The sequence below is a fragment of the Vulpes lagopus genome, chromosome 2 (assembly GCF_018345385.1).
Source record: "Vulpes lagopus strain Blue_001 chromosome 2, ASM1834538v1, whole genome shotgun sequence".
Taxonomy (NCBI): Eukaryota; Metazoa; Chordata; class Mammalia; order Carnivora; family Canidae; genus Vulpes; species Vulpes lagopus.
Genome location: NC_054825.1, coordinates 172,796,680 through 172,821,965, shown reverse-complemented (window position 1 = coordinate 172,821,965; position 25,286 = coordinate 172,796,680). Strand labels below are relative to the sequence as shown.

The 25,286-nt window shown below is 39.5% G+C and overlaps 1 protein-coding gene across 7 annotated transcripts in view; it reads left to right on the top strand.

Moving 5' to 3' along the window:
- Positions 1-25,286, top strand: part of ZNF260 (zinc finger protein 260) — a 129,328-nt gene that overhangs the window by 18,275 nt on the left and 85,767 nt on the right. For 4 of the 7 annotated variants that reach the window (XR_005986282.1, XR_005986281.1, XM_041745898.1 and 1 more), the window contains exons 3-5: positions 21,343-21,536; positions 22,065-22,361; positions 23,843-23,902. Coding sequence is in view for 3 of the 7 variants with exons in the window: in XM_041745896.1 (XP_041601830.1) it covers positions 22,307-22,361 (55 nt within the window). In the remaining 4 variants the exon portion in view is untranslated. The remainder of the gene's footprint in view (positions 1-21,342; positions 21,537-22,064; positions 22,362-23,842; positions 23,903-25,286) is intronic. The other 3 variants (XM_041745896.1, XM_041745894.1, XM_041745895.1) reach the window with 1 other exon arrangement.

Sequence of the window (25,286 nt, the reverse complement as noted above, 5' to 3'; positions counted from 1 at the left end):
GGGTGGCTCAGCGGCTTAGCGCCGCCTTCAGGCCAGGGCGTGATCCTGGAGACCTGGTATCAAGTCCTGCGCTGGGCTCCCTGCATGGAGCCTGCTTCTCCCTCTGCCTGTGTCTCTGCCTCTCTCTCTCTCTGTGTCTCTCATGAATAAATAAATAAAATCTTTAAAAAAAGCCCCTAATAACAGTTTCAGGATGTGCAAATCAAAGATTAACAAAAGTAAAAGTATGAATTAGGGACAGTCACATGTTGAAGATCACAGTTATCGTTGAATATTTTAGCATACCTTTCAGTAATGGTTAGAACAAGGAGATTAAAAATCATTAATGATAGAAATTAGCAAATGACTTTATTGACATATATAAAATAGTATATCCAATAACCGGTGAATACATATACAGTCACCTCCACTTACTGAAATTTGCCTTTGCTTGACTTCTTTAATTTTTGTGTTCTGTTGAATGGAAAGACTAAAATTATGGAGCACTGATAAGAATTACACACTTAGATTTACAAAGCATCTATTACATAGAGTTTCAGTAAATATATTTATATATATTTTTTCATGCTGCGAGGGGCATGAATTTACTTTTCTGGGGAAAAGTAAAAGTGACAGATGATGTTACTGAAGGAATCCAGTGTAATTGGTTGGGATTAAGTAGAAAGTGCTAAATTTGAGATTCTGGGACTGGTGCTAGCTGCAGGCTAGGCTCCAAGAACAGCATTGTTTTTTGCTTTTGTGTGTGAGATGACTAGCAGGCATGCCTAGTTTTTGCATAACAAAACATCCCAAAACTTAGTGGCTGAGCCTTATAAGGAATAATTATAAATAACATTTATTTTAATCTTTTCATTGGGCAGAGCTAGTCTTTGCTCTATTTGACTCCATCTGGGGCCAAATAGGTTGAAAGTTTGGGGCTGGAATCACCTGAAGGCTTGCTCACTTACAGTTGATGCTGGCAGTCAGAATCTCAGCTGGACTGGTGTTAGAATATCTAGCTGTGGCCTTTCTGTGTAGCTGGTTGGATGCCTCATGGCTAAATGGTTGGGTTTTAGGATGAGCATCTTGAGAGGTCCTCTATTGCCTTTCCTAACCTAGCCATGAAGATACACAATATCATTTCCACAGCATTCTTTTTTTCTTTTATATTTTATTTATTCATGAGAGACACACACACACAGAGAGGCAGAGACACAGGCAGAGGGAGAAGCAGGTTCCTCACAGGGAGCCCTACGTGGGATCGATCCTGGATCCTGGGATCACACCCTGAGCTCAACAACTGAGCCACCCAGGCATCCCCATAGCATTCTTTTCATCAAAAGAAGCACAAAGACCTGCTCTGTTTTAAGAGGAAGAGAAATAAACTAGTTCTTCATGAATGAGTAGCAAAGTTCTGGAAGAACATGGGGGACCTGAAATGTTCTGGGCCTTACTGCAATTTACAATATGTGATAGCCCCTGAGGCCGCAGAGGAGATTTTTGATGGCAGATGCTGCCATACCTTTTCAGCCCCGAAAAATAGAATAGAGGGAGGCAGGTGTGCTCAAGATGTGCTCAATCTCAGATCCAGGCCTGCACCAGTAGAATCAAAGATGGGCCAGAAACTGCCTACTGAAGGGACAGATCCGACTTTCAGACAGAAGGACCTCTGGTTGGTGTTTTATGCCTGTCTGTTGGATTCCCTGATACGGAAAGTTCCGATTTTTCCAGAATTTCCCTTACCTACTTCATTTTGCACATGTTCATAAGGTATTGTTTGCAGGTAGGAAGACGTAAGAAGAAAAGCTCACATTAATGTACATCATTATGTGAGCTCTATTATGGAAGCTAGAGATTTAATACTATATTAGAAAAGAAATTCCATGAATTACATTTTCTTAGTCTGTAATGGAAAAAAGGATGTAAGAGGGGATCCCTGTGTGGTTCAGCAGTTTCGCGCCTGCCTTTGGCCCGGGGCGCGATCCTGGAGTCCCGGGATTGAGTCCGGCGTCCGGCTCCCGGCATGGAGCCTGCTTCTCCCTCTGCCTGTGTCTCTGCCTCTCTCTCTATCATAAATAAATAAAAATAAAAATAAATCTTTTAAAAAAAAAAAGGATGTAAGAATTCACATTTACTGATAATTTATGAGGTAGGTATATGGCATACACTTTGCTTATATATAAGCACTATAATATATTCACTATTTCACTTAATTGGCAAATTGTGGTTATTTAGTTCATTTCTAGACATGATTCTAGATATATTTGGATAATTAAGGAATCGCATTATACATAGGAACTATGGAGGCGCCTGGGTGGCTCAGTTGGTTAAGTGTCTTGGCTCAGGATCATGAGATTGAACCATGTCAGGCTCCATGCTTAGCAGAAAGGCTGCTTGAAATTCTCTTTCTCTTTTTTCCTCTCTCTCTACCCCTCCCCCTACTCATGCATGCATGTGCACTCTCTCTAAAAAATAAATAAAAAATAAAAATAAAAAATAAATAAATCTTTTAAAAAAATACATATGGGGATGCCTGGGTGGCTCAGTGGTTGACCGTCTGCCTTCAACTCAGGGCGTGATCCTGGGGTCCCGGGATCGAGTTCTGTGTCGGGCTCCCTGCATGGAGGCTGCTTCTCCCTCTGCCTGTGTCTCTGCCTCTTTCTGTGTGTCTCTGATGAATAAATAAATAAAATCTTTAAAAAAATACATAGGAATTTTGTCTAAAACAACTAGATTTCTTAAAAATATGTAGAGAATCTATTTCTGAAATCCTAATTTCTATAACTCCTCTTACTGTATTTCTAGTCACACTGTATTTGCTCTCTATGTAATAGCCCCTTTTTGAATCTCAAACCTTTATCTACTTACTTTCTATTTTGAGAACATTTTTAAAATTTCACCAGTAATACCTGGGTTTGTGCTTTTAAAATTTATGCTCTCTGGAATATAAAGGCTATCTTTTAAGAAGCTAAGTGAATTTTTTACCCTGTTTTCAAAGGAATGGGTTAAGCTTTATATTGCAGATAACACCTCCTTTAAACACCTTCATTGTTGTTCATGATACTCAGATCTTTCTTAGGCCCATCATATAATTTCTATGTTCCTTGATTCTTAGGGAGCTAGATGTGACTTGTGGAATAACTAAGGCATATCCATTGTCAAGTAAACCAAGTGTTATATTGTGTTTGAACTCCAAATTGGTAAAGATGTTCTATGTTATTTTCAGACCCACCTTTATTTATTTATTTTTTTTAAACAATCTTTTTTTTTTTTTTTAATTTTTATTTATTTATGATAGTCACAGAGAGATAGAGAGAGGCAGAGACACAGGCAGAGGGAGAAGCAGGCTCCATGTACCGGGAGCCTGACGTGGGATTCGATCCTGGGTCTCCAGGATCGCGCCCTGGGCCAAAGGCAGGCGCTAAACCGCTGTGCCACCCAGGGATCCCTACTTTTTTTTTTTAAGATTTTATTCACCAATTCATGAGCGACATAGAGAGAGAAAGGCAGAGACACAGGCAGAGGGAGAAGAAGGCTCCATGCAGGGAGTCCGATGCAGGACTTAAAAAATCCCCTTATTTACTTCTTATGTACCATTGTGGCCACCTTATTGGAACAAGGGAAGAAGGCTAGGAAGTTTGTCAAGAAGACAGCTCAGTGGGATCCCTGGGTGGCGCAGCGGTTTAGCGCCTGCCTTTGGCCGGGGGCGTGATCCTGGAGACCCGGGATGGAATCCCACGTTGGGCTCCCGGTGCGTGGAGCCTGCTTCTCCCTCTATGTCTCTGCCTCTCTCTCTCTCTCTCTCTGTGACTATCATAAGTAAATAAAAATAAAAAAAAAATTAAAAAAAAAAAGAAGACAGCTCAGTTGAGTGAGGGCTGACCAGGCAGGGAATTTTAATTATATCTGTTATGCCTTTTAAGAAAATTTTTCACTTTTCAATTGTTATCTACTAGTATATCAAATTAGTTTATTATTTTGTAATAACTTTGTATCCAGAAATTTTGCTAAATTTACTCTAAGTGCTAGTTCCTGTTTTACGGATTCTTTAGGATTTTGTATGCAAACAATTGCCATCTATAAATTTTTTCCTCTTCTCAGCCGGTGTTTATATCCTTCATTTATTTTTATTGCCCCACTGTAATTGCTAGAACTTCCACTATAGTGTTGAGTAAAAGTAGTAAGAGTAGACATTGTTGGTTTTTTTTTTTTGATCATAGAAAGATAGTGTTCAATATATCATTATACATAGCTGGAAGATTTTCATAGATGCTCTATCAAATTTGGCAAATTCTCTTCTATTCCTAGCTTGCTGAGAATTTTTATCATGAAGGGATATTATATTTTGTAAGATAATTTTCCTGAATCTATTATAGTGATATGTCTTTTCTCCTTTATTCCACTAATATAATGAATAAAATTGGCTCTTGAATGTTAAATCAACTCTGAATTTGTGGGTCATGTTGTATTTCCTTATATATATTTCCAGGCTAAATTTGCATGAAGTGGAAAAATATATACTGGTTTCTGCCTCCCAGTTCCTGTTATAGAGCTTCTAAAACCCTTGTAATCTTCTAAGTAATGAGTACTAGGAGCATCTTTTGTTCTAATATTTGGTCTTTGACCCTGGTTTCTGAGACAGGGTTTCTAATGATTCCTGGATGGGGGTGGTCACCAGAAATATCAAGATCTGACTAGAAGCTTGGAATTTTCAGCCTCATCCTTCCATGGGAAGGAGAGAAAGGCTAGAGATTGAGTTAATGATTGATTATGCTCATGCTGAAGCCTCATAAAAGTCCCCAAAATACAAGATTTGGAGAGTAGGTTGGTGAACACATCCAGGTACTGGGAAGGTGGTGCACCCCAGCAACATGGGTACAGAAGCTCTTTGGCTCAGGACCCTTCCAAACTCTGCCTTATGTTACTCCTCATCTGGCTGTTCATTAGTATCTTTTATGATATCCTTTATTTTATAATAAATTGGTAAACATAATTGTTTCTCTGAGTTCTGTGAGCTGTCCTAGCAAATGCTTAGGAGGGGACATTGGAACCCAGATTTATGGCTGATCAATCAAAAGTACAGGCAATAACCTGGGACTCAGGATTAACATGTGAAAATGTGGGGGAGGATAGTCTTGTGGGACTGAGCCCTTAACCTCTGGGGCCTGATGCTACCTCCAGGTACATAGCATCAGAATTGAGTTAAATGGTAGGATGTGCAACTGATGTAAAGAATTACCTGGTGGGGTGAAACTCTCAAACATTTGGTGACCAGGAGTGAAATGTTGTAGTAGTGTAAGAGTAAAGAAGCACAGGAAGAGTATTTTTCCTACCCGATTTCTTTCTATTTTTTAAGTAAGCTCTAAGCCCAATGTGGAGCTTGAATTCACAACCCCAAGATCGAGAGTCACATGTTCCACTGATTGAGCCAGAAAGGTGTCTCTCTTAAAAAAAAAAATTCCAGTATAATTAACATACAGTGTTGTATTAGTTTCAGGTGTACAATATAGTGATTCAACAATTCTATACATTACTCAGTGCTCATCATGATTAAGTATACTCTTAATCCCCCTCACCTATTTTACCCATCCCCCCGCCCCCCCGTAACTGTACCATGTTCTCTATATTTAAGAGTATGTTAATTTGTCTTTCTTTTCTTTTTTTTTTTTTTTAAGATTTATTTATTTATTCATGATATATATAGAGAGAGGCAGAGACAGGCAGAGACAGGCAGAGGGAGAAGCAGGCTCCATGCCGGGAGCCCAACACGGGACTCAATCCAGGGACTCTAGGATTGCGCCCTGGGCTAAAGGCAGGCGCTAAACCGCTGAGCCACCCAGGGATCCCCTGTCTTTTTTTCTTTGTTTTGTTTCTTAAATTCCACATGAGTCAAATCATACGGTATTTGTTTTTCTCTGACTCATTTCACTTAGTATTATATCCTTCAGATCCATCCTTATTGTTGCACGTGGCAAGATTTCATTCTTTTTTTATAGCTGAGTAATATTCCATTGTGTATATATACCACATCTTCTTCATCCATTCATCTGTTGATGGACACCTGGGGTGCTCCCACATCTTGGCTATTGTGAATAATGCTGCAAGAAACATAGGGGTGCATATATCTTTTCAAATTAGTGTTTTTATAATCTTTGTGTAAATACCCAGTAGTGGAATTACTGGATCATATGGCAATCCTATTTCTAAAATTTCAAGGAATCTTTATACTGTTTTCCACAGTGGCCACACCAGTATGCATTCCCACCAACAGGGCAGGAATATTCTTTGTTTCCACATCCTACTAATACTTCTTGTTTTTTGTGTTTTTGATTTTAGCCATTCTGACAGGTGTGAGGTCCATTGTGGTCTTTTTAAAATATATACACATATTTTTATTGAAGTTCGATTTGCCAGCATATAGTATAACACCCAGTGCTCAACCCTTCAAGTGCCCCCCTCAGTGCCCATCACCCATTCACCCCATCCCTCTCGCCCACCTCCCCTTCCACTACCCCATTGTGGTTTTGATTTGCATTCCCTTGGTGATTAGTGTTGTTGAACATCTTTTCATGTGTCTGTTGGCCATCTGTATGTCTTCTTTGGAGAAATGTCTGTTCATGTCTTCTGCCCAGTTTTTAACTGGATTATTTGTATCTGGGATGTTGAGTTCTTTATATATTTTGGATACTAACCCTTTATCAGATATGTATGAAAATATGATTGATTTTGTGTGACCTTCTGTCCTGCAACCTTGCTTAATCACTTATTAGTTATAGAAGTCTTTTGTAGAGTCTTTGGGATTTTGTATAATGACAATCATGTCATCTGTGAATAAGGATAGTTTATTTCTTCCTTTCCAATCTACATGCCTTGTATTTTTTTTTTTCATTGCATTACTGTGGATTTCCAGTATTACATTGAATAGGTTGAGGAGACAGATATTTTGGGGAAATTTTAACAGTATTAGTTCTTCTGATCAGTGAACGTGGAATATCTTTCCATTTATTTGTGTCTTAAGTTTCTTTCAGTGTCTTATAATTTTCATTTAAAGATCTTTTACCTCCTTGGTAAAGTTTATTTCTAAATATTTTATTCTGGGATCCCTGGGTGGCGCAGCGGTTTGGCGCCTGCCTTTGGCCCAGGGCGCGATCCTGGAGACCCGGGATCAAGTCCCACGTCGGGCTCCCGGTGCATGGAGCCTGCTTCTCCCTCTGCCTGTGTCTCTGCCTCTCTCTCTCTCTCTCTCTCTGTGTGACTATCATAAATAAATAAAAATTAAAAAAAAAATAAATATTTTATTCTTTTTGCTGCTATGTAAATATAATTGTTTTCTTTCTTTTTTTTTAATTTTTTTTTAAATTTATTTATGATAGTCACAGAGAGAGAGAGGCAGAGACACAGGCAGAGGGAGAAGCAGGCTCCATGCACCGGGAGCCCGATGTGGGATTCGATCCCGGGCCTCCAGGATCACGCCCTGGGCCAAAGGCAGGCGCCAAACCGCTGCGCCACCCAGGGTTCCCCTATAATTGTTTTCTTAATTTCTTTTTCAGATAGTTTGTTGTGAGTGTATAGAAACTGATTTCTTTATGTTGATTTTGAATTTTGCAACTTTACTGAATGCATTCATTGGGTCTAACAGTTTTTTTGTGGATTCTTTAGCATTTTTCTATATATAAGATCATGTCATCTGAAAATAGGTCCAATTTTACTTCCTTTCTAGATACCATATATATGTGTGTGTATATATATGTGTGTGTGTACATATGTACATATGTATATATACCTACACACACACACACATATACATATATATATATATATATATATACATACACACACACACATTGACCTAATTTCTCTGGCTCAGACTTCAGTACTATGTTGAATAGAAGTGGTGAGAATGAATATTCTCTTGTTACCGTTTTTAGATGAAAAGCTTTCAGCTTCTCAACACTGGGTATAATATTAGCTATGGCTTGTCACATATGGCCTTATGTTACATATCACTATAATAGCAGTTTTTCCAGGAGACTCTCCCTTGCTGGCTTTGATGAATCAAGTGGCCAAAATGGAGAGGTCCATGTATCAAAATACTGAAGATGGCCTCTGGGCAAGAGCCAGCAAAAAAAACCAGGAGGCCCTCAGTCCAACAGTCTGCAAAATACTGAATGCTGCCAACAGGAATGTGTGCTTAGAAGTGCATCCTTCCCCAGTTAAGCCTTCAGATGAGACCCAGTCCTGAACCACACCTTGATTTCAGAGCTTTGAAAGACCTGAAAGCAGAAGACCTAAGTAACCATTCTGACCCTGAGAAATAGCTCTAATATGCTTATTCTATTCCATCTTACCCAGGAGCAGCACCTCCACATATTCCACCACAATGTTTCTGTTTTTGAGCATTGGCTAGTTGAATGCTTTAAACTGATTCCTATGGACATTTGATTTAATATTGTAATCTTTGAAATAATTCTTGCTTTCTCAAGATATGCCAGACTTATACCTTATACCTGCCCTACACATGGGCAGACACTTGAATTGAGACAGCTGCATTTTTCTGCATCCTTTTTCAGTATCATTAGACATTATTCTTTGTTTAAAATGTTTATTAAAAACATTTAAAATTTTTATTCTTGTGACTTAAAATACTGACTTGTTATAACTATTTCAAATGGTTCTGTAGCCTATTAACATGATCAATTAGTATTTGAAAGCTTCTTCCTGGCACAAAATGTTCTGGGCTCATCTTGTATTTTCCTTGCCAGAGATTCAGATATTTTCCCAGAGAGTTCATAAAATGGGCATTGGTATTTAGTAACTACAGTATGAGCAAAAAGAGGTGCTTATGGGTTTTTTTGGCTTAATTTTGTCTTTTTTTCTCTTTCTTGAAATTTATCTCTTTCAACCTTTTATGTTTTCTGGGGCTTAGATTATTTACTAGAATTCACCTACATTTTCAAATTGATTGGCATAGGAATTATCATTTAAATGGAAATACATGGTCTGTGATGGTTATTTCTCCTCTAATTTTATTCCTTTTAAGTATTTCCCAACTCAGTACATTCTGCCTCTATGTTTATTAATTCCTTCAACTTTTCTTTACTTATTTATCCCTAACTTGTTGAAGGGATGCTTCATTTATTTATCTTTATTATTTTATTTATTTATATTAATATAAGCATTTAAGTTCATGATTTCTTCTCTGACCACTATAGTTGTATGCGCTAGGTACTAGTCAAAATTATTTAATGTTTTTAACACTGTGATTTTCTAGAGATTATTTATTTATTCATAAGTTTTTATTTATTCAATCCCAGTTAGTGAACATACAGTGTTATATTAGTTTCAGGTATACAATATACTGATTTAACAATTCGATACATCACTCAGTGCTCACCACTTAATACATATAGCTGGTCCAGCCAGCATCCATGATGTTTTCATGGTTTATGACCCCCACAGTGGGGTAGCATTTTCTCTAAGGTATGTATATAAGGTAGCCATAAATCTGGAAACATGTGAATACAGTAAATGGTTTATTGGTGTTACAACAAAATATATACTTGGTGACATTAAATATATTTCATGTGTTATTTTTCACCATCAATATGTAGTTCCACGTGCTGTACAAAACTACAGTATAACTTAATATGCTATTTCCATCAGTCCCTTCATGTACATCTATGGTGTTTGTTACATTGTCATGGATGATTTGTGGATCTGATTTTCACTGAGCAAACCTGTACCTTTAGCATATCAGAGAAGTTAAGGATGCAGTTCAGTTTCCAAAAATTACCTGTTTTTTTTTTCCTTATTGCCATTCTTTACATAGAAGTAGAGTTACCTAGTCATGGGGAATAGGTACATTTAACTATACATCTATCTGTATCATTCCACTGCTGGTTGGGACTGTGATTTTATCTGGAGATAGAGATTCCCTTCCAAGCTTACCCAAATTTACTTGGGTTGCTGGCACAATTCAATTCCCTGAAGGTGTGTGACTGAGATTCTGTTTTTTTGCTTGCTGTTGGCTGAGGGTCACTTTCATCTCCTAGAGGCCACTCTCAGGTACTAGCCCCATGCCCCAAACTCTAGTTCACAACATGGTTGTATTGCTTTTTTCTAGGTCAGCAGTAGTGTATCTGCTGCTGCTTCTTGTCTCTTTTTAAAAACCTCTCCATTTAGGTGAGACTCACTGGGATAGTGTTGACATGGTTGGATTCATGTCTGCCATTGTAAATTTGGTTTTCTATGTGTGGCATGTCCTTTTTCTTCCTCTGTTCCTAATTTACCACATTGTTTTATCTGAATATTTTCTAATATTTCAATGTATCTGATAATTCTTACTATATTGTTTTAGTTTTTAGTTTTGAGTTACTTTCTTAAATCTTATTCTGGGGCTTATCAGAAATAGCTTCAGATTTATGTTAACTTAAATCCAGTAAGAACAATTTTACTCTTTTTTTTTTTTTTTTTTTTTAGAAATTTTATTTTATTTTATTTTATTTTTTAATTTTATTTATTTATGATAGGCACACAGTGAGAGAGAGAGAAGCAGAGACATAGGCAGAGGGAGAAGCGGGCTCCATGCACCGGGAGCCCGACGTGGGATTCGATCCCGGGTCTCCAGGATCGCGCCCCGGGCCAAAGGCAGGCGCCAAACCGCTGCGCCACCCAGGGATCCCCAATTTTACTCTTATATAGGCTTATTCCCTTTTCTCCATTTTTGAGGTATTACTGTTATACATACTCCATTTATATTATAAACTCTACAATACTTTGCTGTGATTGTTACTTTTTTTTTTTAAAGCTTTTTATTTATTTATTCATGAGAGACACAGAAAGAGAGAGGCAGAGACACAGGCAGAGAGAGAAGCAGGCTCCATGGAGGGAGCCCGATGTGGGACTCGATCCTGGATCTTGGGATCACGCCCTGAGCCAAAGGCAGACGCTCAACTGCTAAGCCACCAGGCATCCCTCCCTGATTGTTACTTTCTATAACTGGATGTTTTTTAAGATTTTATTTATTTAGTCATGAGAAACAGAGAGAGACGCAGAGACACAGGCAGAGGGAGAAGCAGGCTCCATGCAGGGAGCCTGATGTGGGACTCAATCCCGGGACCCCAGTATCATGCCCTAAGCCAAAGGCAGATGCTCAACCGCTGAACTACCCAGGCATCCCTATAACTGGATGTGTTTTAAAGCTGATAGAATAAGTATATATAGATTTTGTTATATTAATTTTCTTACTATTCTGGTTCTCATTTGTTCCTATAGTTTTGAGTGACCATCTAGAGTCGTTTCTTTATCTCCCTACAATATTGCAGTATTGTTTCCTCCCACAGCTTTTGTTCTTTGTGCTGTTACTAGTATGGTAATATTACATATTAACATTTTACATTATTTTCTCAGCACATTATATACATGTTTTATACAGCTGCTTTTACAATAGGACTATAAAGTAGAAAAATGTAATTTGTACTGTATTTTATACAGTAATTACATAATTTTATAAAGTAATTATATAATTACTTTTACAGGTGCTCTTTGTTTTAATGTAGATCCAAATTACAATTAGGAGTCATTTGCTTTCAGCTTGAAACAATTACTTTGGTAGTCTCCTAAAGTGGATTTGCTGGCTACAGATTCAGTTGTTGTTTATCTTGGAATGTCTTTCTTTAATCTTCCTTTTTAAAAAAGATTTTATTTATGTATTTATGTATTTATTTATTCAGAGTGCAAGTGGGGGGAGGAGCTGAGGGAGAAGGGGAGAGAGAATCTCAAGTAGATTTCCACTGAGTGCAGAGCCAGATGCGGGGCCTAATCTCATGACCTTTGAGATCATGACCTGTGCAAAAATCAAGAGCCAGGCACTTAACCAACTGAGGTTAAGGTGCTGCCCCTAGCCTTCATTTTTGAAAGCTACTCTTGCTGGGTATAGGATTCATGGTTAAAAGATTTTTCTTTCAGGACTTTGAATGTTTCGCCACTCTCTTCTGGCCTCCATTGTTTCTTTTTTTTTTTTTAATTTTTAATTTTTATTTATTTATGATAGTCACAGAGAGAGAGAGAGAGGCAGAGACACAGGCGGAGGGAGAAGCAGGCTCCATGCACCGGGAGCCTGATATGGGATTCGATCCCGGGTCTCCAGGATCGCGCCCTGGGCCAAAGGCAGGCGCCAAACCGCTGCGCCACCCAGGGATCCCTCCATTGTTTCTGATATGAAGTCACTTGTTAATCTAATTGGGGCTTGGTGCTTCCAAGATGTTCTCCTTCCCTTTGTTTTCAGCATTTTTACCCTGATGTGTCTATGGATTTCTTTGTGTTTCTACTACTTTGAATTTGTTGAACTTCCTGGATGCATAAGTTATTTGTTAAAACTGTTAAATTAACATTTGTTAGTTGGAACACCAAGTGCTGGATGGTGAGTCATGGTTCAACAACAAAACACAAGAGAAACTGAAATAGAGAAGTATATTACATACAAGTCCTGGAGGAAGTACACAGCATATCCTGAGAGGCCAGATAGGAAGGTCAAGGCAGAGTGCAGACACAGAGAGGTAGCACCTAGGGCACATGACTTTATTAGAGTCTGGATGGAGAGCTTTAGGGTTCCTGGGCTGGGCTGGACTGGTCAATACAAACCAAGAGTGGTATTTTAGTAAGCCCCATGGGGGTCATATCTAAGGAACACATAAGGGATACAGATACTGGGAGGCAGGGGAGACTCGATCAGAAAACTTTTGGGAAAGTCATATCAGGAAATTTGACTTACTGTGACTCTGCAGGCTACCATGTAGGGCATGTGCTTATATGAGGGGGTTAGTGTCAGTTTAAGATTTTGGCAAGCCACTTAGAGAAACTGTATGCCAAAGCAGCAATACCACAGAGTAGTTTATCCAGACTCTCATCATTGTAAATAAATTTGGGAAGTTTGAAGTTTTTTAATCCTTCTTTCTCCCTCTCCGCTTATTCTGGTAGTCCCATTACACATATGGTGGCACACTTCACTGGTGCCCCACATTTCTCTGAAGCTCATTTTTCTTCATTATTTTTTCTGTCCTCAACGTGTATACTTTAATTGCCTATCTTCAAGTTTGCTAATTCTTTCTTCTGCTAGTTCAAATATATTGTGAGCTCTTCTTCTTCTTTTTTTTTTTTTTAAGATTTTATTTATTCATGAGAGACACAGATAGAGAGAGAGGCAGAGACACAGACAGAGGAGAAGCAGGCTCCATGCAGGAAGCCTGATGTGGGACTCGATCCTGGGGCTCCAGGATCATGCCCTAGGCCGAAGGCAGGCGCCAAACCGCTGAGCCACCCAGGGATCCCCTATTGTGAGCTCTTCTAATGAAAATTTCATTTCTAGGATTTCCATTTGATTTTTTTAAAGATTTTGTTTATTTATTCATGAGAGACACAGAGAGAGAGGGAGAGAGGGAGAGAGGAGAGAGAGAGAGAGAGAGAGAGAGAGAGAGAGAATGGCAGAGACACAGGCAGAGGGAGAAGCAGGCTCCATGCAGGGAGCCTGATGTGGGACTTGATCCCAGGACTCCAGGATCATGCCCTGGGCTGAAGGCAGGCGCCAAACTGCTGAGCCACCCAGGGATCCCCATTACATTCTTTACAAGAATGTCTATCTTTATTGATATACCTTATTTGATATAGCACTGTCATCATACTTTTATTTATTTAATCATTATTACTTTTAGTTCTTTGAATATATTTATAATGGCTTCTTTGAAGTCTTTTTTAAACCTGACATCTGATGGTTTTCATAGGCAGTTTCTTTTTCTTTTTGCCACTGTATGGATCATACCCTCCAGTTTCTTTGCATGTCTTACAAATTTTCTGTTGGCAAATAGATAATTTTTTTATTTTTTTAAGATTTTATTTGACAGAGAGAGCACAAGCATAAGCAGGGGGAGTGGTAGGCAGAGGGCAAGACAGAAGCAGGCTCTCTACAGACTAGGTAGCCAAATGCAGAACTTGATCCCAGGACCCTGGGATCATGACCTGAGCCAAAGGCAGATCTTTGACTGGAGCCACCCAGGCACCCCACAAATAGACATTTTAGATAATATATTATTTCTGCATGTACCAGCTTAGGAAAATGTCAGAGGAGAATGATGTTCTCAAGGAAAGATGGAAGTAGGGCCTGAACTGTTGTTCCATGGCTACAAAGACCAGTTAAGGGTGTTATATATAAATGGACCCAAACCAAACCAAACAAAAAAATAAAAGAGATATTTTTTTTTTAACAAAGTAAAATGGATACAAAGTTTAAGTCTGGGAAACTGTTTGGTTTCATGGCTTAAAACTTGCTCAAAAGAACAACATTCATTTGGGCTTTATAATAGAATATTTGGTGTATATTGCATCACTTTCTGACCTCAACATGGAAATTAAAAAGGGAGGAATAGGCAAGCTAGGAATATAGAAGAGCTGACCTCTGCAGCTCCAGATACTGTCACCCCTAGCTGGTGGGAAACGAGAACCAGAGAAGGAAAAATAGCTGTAAATGTTTGGTCTTATGTCTCTTTTGTAACCTCTCATTATTTTACTGTATTTTAGGGCTTTTTGATATAAAATGTGGATATACTGTATACATAGGTATGAAAAATATCAACTGACCATATTAGTTAAGTACCCCTCAATATGCTCCAGCCACAGGCAAACTTTAATTCACTTTGTCTACATATTTGCCTTTTCTGGATATCTCATGTAGGTGGAATTATACAACGTGTGGTCTTTTGTGACTAGTTTTTTTTTAATTTACCATAGAATTTTGAAGGTTCATGTTGTAACAGGTATCAGCATTCATTTCTTTTTATTGTTGAGTGATGTTCCATTGTATAGTATAGATATGCCACATTTTGTTTATCCCTTCATCAGCTGATGGACATTTGAGTTGTTTCTAGTTTGGGGCTATTATGAATAATGCTATCCTGAACATTCATGTACAAGGTTTTCATTGAGTACATGCTTTTTTTTTTTTTTTTAAAGATTTTATTTATTCATGAGACACAAGAGAGAGAGAGAGACAGAGACACGGCAGAGGGAGAAGCGGGCTCCCTGGGGACTCAATCCCGAGTCTCCAGGATCACGCCCTGGGCTGAAGGCGGTACTAAACCACTGAGCCACCCGGGCTGCCCTTGAGTACATGCTTTTAATTCTCTTGGATATATATGGAGAAGTGGAATTGGTGGGTCATATGGTAAACTGATCACGTTTTGAGGAGTTGTTATGAATAATGTTGCAATGAATATAACTGCATGTTTTGTGTAGACATTTAATTTTCATTTCTCTTGAATATATACATGGAAGTGGAACTGTGGATCTATGTTTAACCATTTGACGAATGGCTAGATTATTTTCCACAGTAACTAACCATTTTATATTCTGTCCAGCAGTGTATGAGTTTTGCTATCCCCATGTCCTTGATAATATTCATTACCTTTATTTTTCATTATAGCCATCCTGGTGGGTGTGTAGTATCTCATTATTATTTTGCTTTGCATTTCTCTGCTGGCTAAAGGATAAGGGAGGTCACAGTAATTTATTTTACCTTTATGCATAAAGAAAGTAAACAATTCCCTTAACATAAAATCTTACGAGTATTTATGGGTTTCAGTAAAACACAGATGACAGTTTAAACATTATCACCAGGGTAGCAAATAGTGAAATAACTAATTAGATTTACAGATTTAGAAGGTACGGGACAGGAGAAAATATTCTCAATTGAACATCTTATTATATCAGGTTCTTTGAAATAAATTTTATGACAAAAATGGTATTAATTCCTCTGCAGTTCCACAGGGAGAGGGAAGATATTTTTCTTTCTTTCTTTCTTTTTTTTTTTTTTAAAGATTTTGTTTATTTATTCGAGAGAGAGAGAGAGAGAGAAAGAGAAAGAGAGAGGCAGAGACACAGGCAGAGGGAAAGAGAAAGAGAGAGGCAGGCTCTATGCAGGGAGCCCGACATGGGACTCAGTCCCGGGTCTCAGATCACGCCCTGGGCTGAAGACGGTGCTAAACCGCTGCTCAAGATATTTTCTTCATATTTCCTAAGATTTACTACTGTTCATTAGGTAGATCTGCACCCTTAGGCTAAGAGGTTTACTTGATTGCATTTTAAGATGAAACAGGACTGAAAAGCCCAAAATATAAGAAAATGGAAAATCCAAAAGATAATTCTTTAAAGACACAATGTAATATAGAGCATATAATGTTCTACCGTAAGGATGAGCTTTCATGTTCCATCTCGCACAATCCTGTCTTTGCCTGATTTCTCACTGTTATCTCTTCTGCCTTATGACAAACATCTGAGCCACCTAAACAATGTGGCACGTAAATCAAGAAGCCACATATACTAATATTCAGACAAAGGTAACTGTAAGATGTTGCTTACAGATCCATAGTTACTGACCCAGTTGGCAACTGAGCTATGTGTTATCATTAACCATCACATTCAATGATGGATTCAGTCAGGATCCAGGCTGTCATTACCTCCTAACCCACTAAAACTCAACCTCTCATGTTGTCACTGCTGAAGAATAAAGGAAAGGGAGCATGTCAATGTGATTTAAAGTAGTTAATCTATTAACAAGAATTCATAGTGTGCATAGTGAACCTCTGGTGTGCATAGTTCCTTATGGTATAGAATTTTCCAGGTATTTTTATGCCACAGAGCCAGGATAGTTGGAGGCAGTGATATGAAGTAAGACTCAGAGTCTCGCTGACTTTTAATCTGGGGACGGGGGGACCAAGACTCTAGACTTGGACTCAGACCAGACTCTGACCCCAAGGCTTTGTCTCCTCCAATTTTTATTAAGAGAGCTAGCAGATTAGCTATAGGAATGATTAACTTTGGGAAGCAGAGAAAAAACATGTTTATTTCAAAAGGTAAAAGAATAAGCTATTGACTCAAGGAGTGAGGGATTGGAGGAGCTGTATCTGGAGAAAAATGTGGTCAAGAGTCAGTGTGCTAAAAAAAAAAAAAAAAAAAAAAAGAGTCAGTGTGCTGACTCAGGACCTCCCGTATCCCCAGTGTGCCCAGGACTACAAGATTTAGTTCTCAGATAGGCTCTACAGCTGGTTCCCCACATTTTTAACTCTAGTTTTGTGACATACAAATGGAAAAACACTAATTTACTGAATGACTACGTTACAGGCACTTTATATTCTTTATAAAGTCCTTTATATACTTTGTAAATATCCTTTATAGAGGATAGGTAGAGTAGCAGCATATCTGTCTTAATTTTTTTTTATCTGAAGAGAATGAGTCGCAGTGATATTAAAAGATACATACAATTAAAATGGTACAGGTAGGGACTGGATCTACATCTGTTTGACCCCAGAACTCATGAACATTATCCTGCAACTGATTGTCTCTACATGAGCTTGGGACTACCTGCAGGTCACGAGGCAGCCCATTTCTATATCAAATTTTTTTTTTAAATTTTTATTTATTTATGATAGTCACAGAGAGAGAGAGAGAGAGAGGCAGAGACACAGGCAGAGGGAGAAGCAGGCTCCATACACCGGGAGCCCGATGTGGGATTCGATCCCAGGTCTCCAGGATCGCGCCCTGGGCCAAAGGCAGGCGCCAAACCTCTGCACCACCCAGGGATCCCTCTATATCAAATTATATAAAAACTTCACACTCATCCTTTAGCCCGCATAAACCTCTAAATTGGGAGTAATGGGAGGGCAGGGAGTGGAAAGTGGCAGCCCTGAATCTTTAGCCAATTCTCTTCTCTTCTGCAGTCAGCATTGGGTTCATTTGCCCAAATACATAGACTAAGAAGGGCAACGATACTGCACTTTGGCCATAACAACTCTTCATCTTCCGAGAGTTGTTGCCCAAGTCTCCTTTTATTATTTTTTTTCCAAGTCTCCTTTTAGCTCCATATCCCATCTCCCTAGTCTCTCTCTCTCTCTCTTTAAAGATTTTATTTTTTCATGAGAGACACACAGAAACACACACAGAGAGAGGCAGAGACAACAGGCAGAGGGAGAAGCAGGCTCCATGCAGGGAGCTTGATGTGGCACTCTATCCCGGGTCTCCAGGATCATGCCCTGGGCCAAAGGCAGGCGCTAAACCGCTGAGCCATCCAGGGATCCCTCCCTAGTCTCTTTTAAATCAGTTATACTTGCTTCTTCTGTTACACTTTGAATTCTACTGCATCTATCCGATTTTCTTTATTCTTTTCCCTCTCCTAGATTAAAAACTATTCTATTGCTTTTAGAGTTTACCCTTAAATTTTTAACTTGTATCTTTGATTTATAATTAGTTGGCATCTCAAGAAACACCTTAGAATGCTTTAAGTTTTGGGTGACCGGTTAAGCATTCAACTCTTGGTTTTGGTTCAGGCCGTGATCTCAGTGGTCCTGGGATGGGGCCCACATTGGCTTAGTGCTCAGCGTGGCCTCTGCTTGAGACTCCCCTCCCTTTCCCTCCCTCTGCCCTTCCCCACTGTGCTTGTGCTCTCTCTCTTTCAAATAAACAAAATCTTTAAAAAAGAGAATGCTTTAAGTACATTCTACTATTCTTATCTGGTGATTTTAATCTGGTTTGAAATACCATTAAAAATAATCATTATTACTTAGTATATGCTTAGACTTCCCAACATATTTACTATTTTTATCTCATTCTATCTTTCCCTTTTTAAAAAATATTTTATTTATTTATTCATGAGAGACACAGAGAGAAAGAGAGGCAGAGACACAGGCAGAGGGAGAAGCAGGCTCCATGCAGGGAGCCCAACGCGGGACTCGATCCCGAGTCCCCGGGATCACGCCCTGGACTGAAGGTGGCGCTAAACCGCTGAGCCACCCAGGCTGCCCTATCTTTCCCGTTTTAATTTACTTCTTGCTAATGCACATTCTTTACAAACTTTCCAGTGAATCTGAGAGAAAAAGAGTGGATAGTATTGAATTTATGTCCAAAAAAGGCTTAGGACACCATTTATTCTCTTACTGAGATTTAAGGACTACTCTATTCCTAGGCACTTTGTGATCATGGACCCACTCCTCTTGTCCTTTCTCTTCAGTGCTTTGTGTGTAGAAAGTAGGCTTTCCTATCTGATCTTTTCAGCCACAGATTACTTCCATGCCTTTGGTGCCTATTACTGAATGGAGGGATATAAACAGGACAAGGCATTCCTTGGATATAACTACAAGGGAGAAATGCAGAAACATGATCTAGAAGGATGAGTCGAGAAAAGAAAGGAAGGACATTGTAATATGGGACTCCCTTATTGCCATATGCTAATATTGTAATCTGATATTACCTCTACCTTACCTTTACTTAACTAGACAACCAAGTTCTGTGGACATGATGAAATCTTGCCTTTGTATGGGTTCTCCTAAGCACTCACTACTTAGACATCAAATCACTCTGTAGACGAGACAGGTTCATTCAAGGAATATAGAGTTATTTAATTAAAGAGAGTATATTTATGTTTTGGGGCATGAGAAAGGAGATGCTAAGTGAAATACCCAATTCATTAAGTTAACATTATTTTAAATTAGAAGAACCTGGAGAAGGCACAGATTTATCTGGTGGAGAATAAAAGAAAATAACCAGTTTCATGAAAAGGAATCATATCTCCAGGGAGTTTCAAGATGGGAAAATGCTCATATATGCTAGAGGGAAAAAGAATATCTTAGAAAAGAGAGAAGAAATGTCATCTCACCTGAGGCATGGCTTTAAGATTTGCAGGAGAGCACCTTTCGCTTTTTTGGATTCTTTGTTAGAAAAGTGACCAAGGGAGAGAGAGGAGAGTTGAAAGAAGGCATGTTAAACCCCAATTACTGTAAGAGTTTCCATAATAACTTGGTTAAATCTGCCTAGGTAAGTAGTAAACATTTACTATTAAGTATTAATTAAGAATCATGTTAAATATTAGCTATTAAGTAATACAGGTTCAAGAAACAGATTATGTACTTTTCTGCACTTGTGGGCTCCAGTTATATGGAAGAAATTTTTCCTTTAATGATGTTCCAAAGAATCGAGTTTTACAGTAAATATTTTTATTAGAGAATAAGACTGTGATTAGAAGTATTTTAGATACTCTTCCTTGACTTAGAGTGTCTGAAAAAGTTATTATTTCCATGATTTCATCTAGGAAAAGGGGGAAAACCTCTCAAATCTGTGAAAAGAAGTACATAGAGATAAAAAGTATTTTTCTTGTGGGCTGATTGAATCCTGGTAATTTCTTTTTAAAAGATTTTTCCTGATGAGTTCAACACATTAGAATTAATTAATATGGTGTTCCAAGTATGTAATCCTATCTGTTATTTTACCTGCTACTTTCCAATTCTTTAAAAAAAAATAACATGCATAAGTTTAATGTGTACAATGTGATGATTTGAAACATAAATATTATGAAATGAAATGATTACCACCATAAGGTTAATTAACACCTCCATCCTTTCATGTAATTATCTTTTATGTTTTTCTGGTGATAACATTTAAGATCTAATCTCTTTACAACTTTCAAATACATAATACACAGTGTGTAATTTTAGTTATCATACAGTACACTAGATTCTCTAGAACTTAGGATCTTTTATATCCTTTGACCAATATTCTCCATTTCTCCCACCCTCCCAACCCCTTGGTAACTACCATTCTCTATTTCAAGGAGTTTGGTTTTTTAGATTCCACATATAAAGGAAGATCATACAATATTTGTCTTTCTCTGACTTATTTTACTTAGCATATGCCCTCGATGTCCATCCATGTTGTTACAAATGGTAGGGTGTACTTCATTTTAAAGGCTGAGTAATAGTGCATTGGAGATATATATATCACATTTTGTTCGTTCATGCATCCATCAATAGACACTTAGGTTGTTTCCATGTCTTGGCTATTGTAAAAAATGCTGCAGTGAGTATGGGAGTGCAGATATGTCTTTGATACTGTTTTCGTTTCCTTTGGATATCTCTATTGGTATTTTCTTGATTAGAAACAGACATAATTCTGCCAGCAGAATCAAAATGACACATTACTAGACACAGCGTTTCTCAATTCATTAATATCACTTAAATAGTGATTTAATTTCAGTCACCATGAATAAATACACAAAATCATGATAAGAGTTCACATAGATACATTCAGTTTTCTGTATCTCGTCCACTTCACAAAGCCACAATACCATGGACATTGCATGATAACATTGCTAATTCCACTAAGCCTATCTCATAATTCCATGCAATACCAAATCAGTCTTAAAAACCACTTACTCCATTGTCCCATTGAGCCTCAAACACATGACTAACAACTAATTCTGCAAGGTTTATCAACTTCTTAGAAAGTTAAATATAAGCTGACCTGTTACCCAACATTTTTTTCTTCTAGGTATTTCCCCAGGAGAAATGGAAACATGCCAGCTTTATTTATAATATATAAAATCTGGAAATACAACAGATGTTCACCAAGAGAAAAAGAAATAAATTGTGCCATATTCATACAATTGAATGCTGTCCATAAATAAAAAAGAATGAACTACACAACATTAATAAACCTTACGAGACTAGGATGTGCAAAAGGAGGTATGTGTAATTGCAGAACAGACAAAACTAAATTAGGCGAGTATCTCAGAATTATGGTTGTCTGTCGTGAGACTGACTGGAAAAGGATACCAGACAGGCGTACACAGAATGAGAATCTGCTGCGTGCCAGATGCCGTCCTGGGTGCCGGGGCTTTTTCAAGGGGCAAAACTGAAAACTCCTCACCCTCTGGTTCACCACCACCGATCTGGGGTCCCGCACATACAGGCCTGAGTGAAGAGAAGCCTCGACGGGCACCGGCTCCCAGGTCTCGCTGCGGCCATTTCCGCCCAAACTACGGTCTCCTCTTCAGCCTTCTTGGCTCGACCTCCCTCAGCAGGGAATTCCCGATTCCCTCCCAGGTCTTCCTCGACCAGGTTCCTGATTCCCTCTTTTCTCCTCAGCGCTCCTGGGTCTGGGATTCTGGTTCTCCCCCGGTCCTCCCGGACACAAGCTGCTTCCGTCTTCCTCCCCGCCCCGCCCCGCCCCCAGCAGGCTTCCGCTTCCTTGTTTCCCTTTCTCCCGCCCAGGTTTGCCATCACTTCCTCGGCTTGGGCTCTAGGTCCGCCCGAGACTCCTCGCTTCCAAGAAACCATCACCCGGCCTTTCGGCTGCTGACGAAGCGCCAGCTGCAAGCCCCCGCCGCCGAGGAGGAGCGATCCGCGCACCCCGGGACTCCCAGGAGTCTCCGCCCGTTGCCCCACGGGCTGCCCTCGACGACCTGAACATTTTCAGTGTTGGGCTACGTTTCCCACAGCTCCCAGGGCCACGAATGAACTTTGACTTTGGGTTCCCCTTCCGGCATCGTGGTTATTGGGTTATGCTTGGTGAGTTGAGGCGACCCAGGTCGGGTTGCGGGGGAGGCTCGCGGTGTGGAGGCCCTAAGCTCAGGGGGCGCGAGGTGGAGCCAGGAGGCTCGTCCCAGGGTTTGAACCCGGACGAAGGTGGTTTCCCATGCTATTGTCTGCGATGAGTTCATTGTGGCGTGTTTGTGTGTGTGTGTGTGTGTGTGTGTGTGTGTGTGTGTGTGACGGGCCCTGGAGTGCCCAGACTGGTGTACGATTGGACTAGCAGGACTATCAGTACACAGTACACGGTGATGTGGGTGTCCAATGCTGTGACCCAGTGATCCTGTGACAGCTCGGCTGTACCAATTTTAAGTTTGAATGAAATGGGTGGAGAGTTTTTGTTTTCCCCAGTAAACACATAGGAGTTTGAAGTTGTTTTTTTTTTTTTCAATGGGCTTATGAGTGTGTGAAAAAAAACTTTTATTTATTTATTTTTTAAATTTTTTTTTTTTTTTTTTATGATAGTCACAGAGAGAGAGAGAGGCAGAGACACAGGCGGAGGGAGAAGCAGGCTCCATGCACCGGGAGCCTGATGTGGGATTCGATCCCGGGTCTCCAGGATCGCGCCCTGGGCCAAAGGCAGGCGCCAAACCGCTGCGCCACCCAGGGATCCCGAAAAAAAACTTTTACATGTAAATATATATATCGTCTTGTCCCCAGTACCCAGACCAGTATTTAACATAGAAGGGACATTGGTAAAGTGAGCGTTGCCCACCCAGGACCCACTGTAGGTTGCATGGAACGTGTTTCCCTGGATTCTGCTCTGTTCTTTTATTTTATTTTTTTATTTTTTAATTTTTATTTATTTATTTATTATAGTCACACACAGAGAGAGAGAGAGAGAGGCAGAGACATAGGCAGAGGGAGAGAAGCAGGCTCCATGCACCGGGAGCCCGACGTGGGATTCGATCCCAGGTCTCCAGGATCGCGCCCTGAGCCAAAGGCAGGCGCCAAACCGCTGCGCCACCCAGGGATCCCCGATTCTGCTCTGTTCTTACAGCCTAGGGCCAGTTTGATCTAACTGTAGAGAAATAGACGTTAGAGGAGAAGTCCTTGATTTCACCTGAAAGTTGCAAGTAGGAAAGTACATCCTAAGTAACTCATGGAATGAGAATTTAGGTTTACACTTCACTTCAAGACAGACTTCTGGGAAGACGAGAGGTAGGGCATACAGTGAAGGATTCCTTCCTGGGTAAACCTCTTCTGGATACACTTTGGAGGGCATTTACATATTTCAGAACCACAGCTGTGCTCCCTAGAAACTGTTTTGAACTTAGATTCCAGCACTGGTTATAGGTGATGCTGACCTTTTTCTCTGATACTGGTAAAAGTCAACAGTTTTCTAGTTAACTCTTCCATCAGAATGTATTTGTGATGGGTAATGCATTATGCCTGATGGTGGACAGTGTGGTCTTATTTAGCTTGTCCAGAGTCTCAAGAGTCTCTTCTTGGTCCTGTAGTTCTGCAAGAGAAGCCCCCTGAAGTGGAGGAGAGTGTTGCTACTTAAAAGCCCATTCAAGGTCAGTTCCTATTTACTTTTTATTGTCATATGTCTTACAGAACATAAAATATTTGCTTTCTTTCTAAATCATATGACCTAATTGTGACCTGGTCCCAGGTCACCCCTTCCCAATTAATAACAAGACCATAGGGATGGGTCCCCTTCTCTTCCAGTGCCTTTCCAAATACCCTTTTTCTTCCCAATTAATATTCACATACTTATTGGTAATTATTCAGCTTCCCCATGTTCTCTTTTCTTTCCAAAGTCTGGTACAGAAATAGAACTAGTTGAACTCTTCAAGAATAAACTAAGGACTTATGTTAGAATGTGTTTTGTCAAGGAAGAGACTGGTGGTTAGGTAGACTAAAACACCAGATACCTTTGATTTTTTATTCAAAGACTTGATTTTCAATCAAAGCAAGGCAGGAAATGGTTCCATTGATTTCAGTCAGTAAGACATTTAGAAGTAGGAATATGGTTGGAGTTTTGTGAAGAGAGGTCTGTGTGAACAAGGGCAGGTTGTTTTTCCTGAGAGTCCATGAGGAGATTTGAGCAGTGATAACTGTCTTGAGATCTGGCAGTGTGACTCTTTCAGACCACACAGTGGTACAGACCATGAGAGGCAGCATGATATGGTATTTGAGTCTAAAGCAGTACCCTCTGATGGAAATGCAGTGCGAGCCACTTGTGTAATTTAAAAATTTCTTTTGCATACATTTTATTTTATTTTATTTTATTATTTATGATAGTCACAGAGAGAGAAAGAGAGAGAGGCAGAGACACAGGCAGAGGGAGAAGCAGGCTCCATGCACTGGGAGCCCGACGTGGGATTCGATCCCGGGTCTCCAGGATCGTGCCCTGGGCCAAAGGCAGGCACCAAACCGCTGTGCCACCCAGGGATCGCTGCATACATTTTAGAAAGTTAAACAGTTGAAATTCAGTTGTATAAATACAATTTATCTTAACCAGTACATCTAAAATATCATTTCAACATCTAATAATATAAATAAGTTGAAATATTTTACATTCCTATCTTCATACTAAGTTTTCAAAATTTGATACATATTTTACTGTTACAGCACTTCTCAGTTTGGATGCTAAATTTCAGTGGTTATGGTGAAATATACCCAAACAATAAAGTTTTTTTTTTTTTAAGATTTTATTTATTCATTCATGAGAGACACAGAGAGAGAGGCAGAGACATTGGCCGAAAGAGAAGCAGGCTCCATGCAGGGAGCCCGATGCGGAAATCCATCTAGGGTCTCCAGGCAGGGGCTCAACTGCTGAGCCACTCAGGCGTCCCTAAAGTTGTGTATTTGTTTGTTTGTTTGTTTGTTTTTAAACGATTTTTATTTATTTTATTCACGAGAGACACAGAGACAGGCAGAGGGAGAAATGCTCCA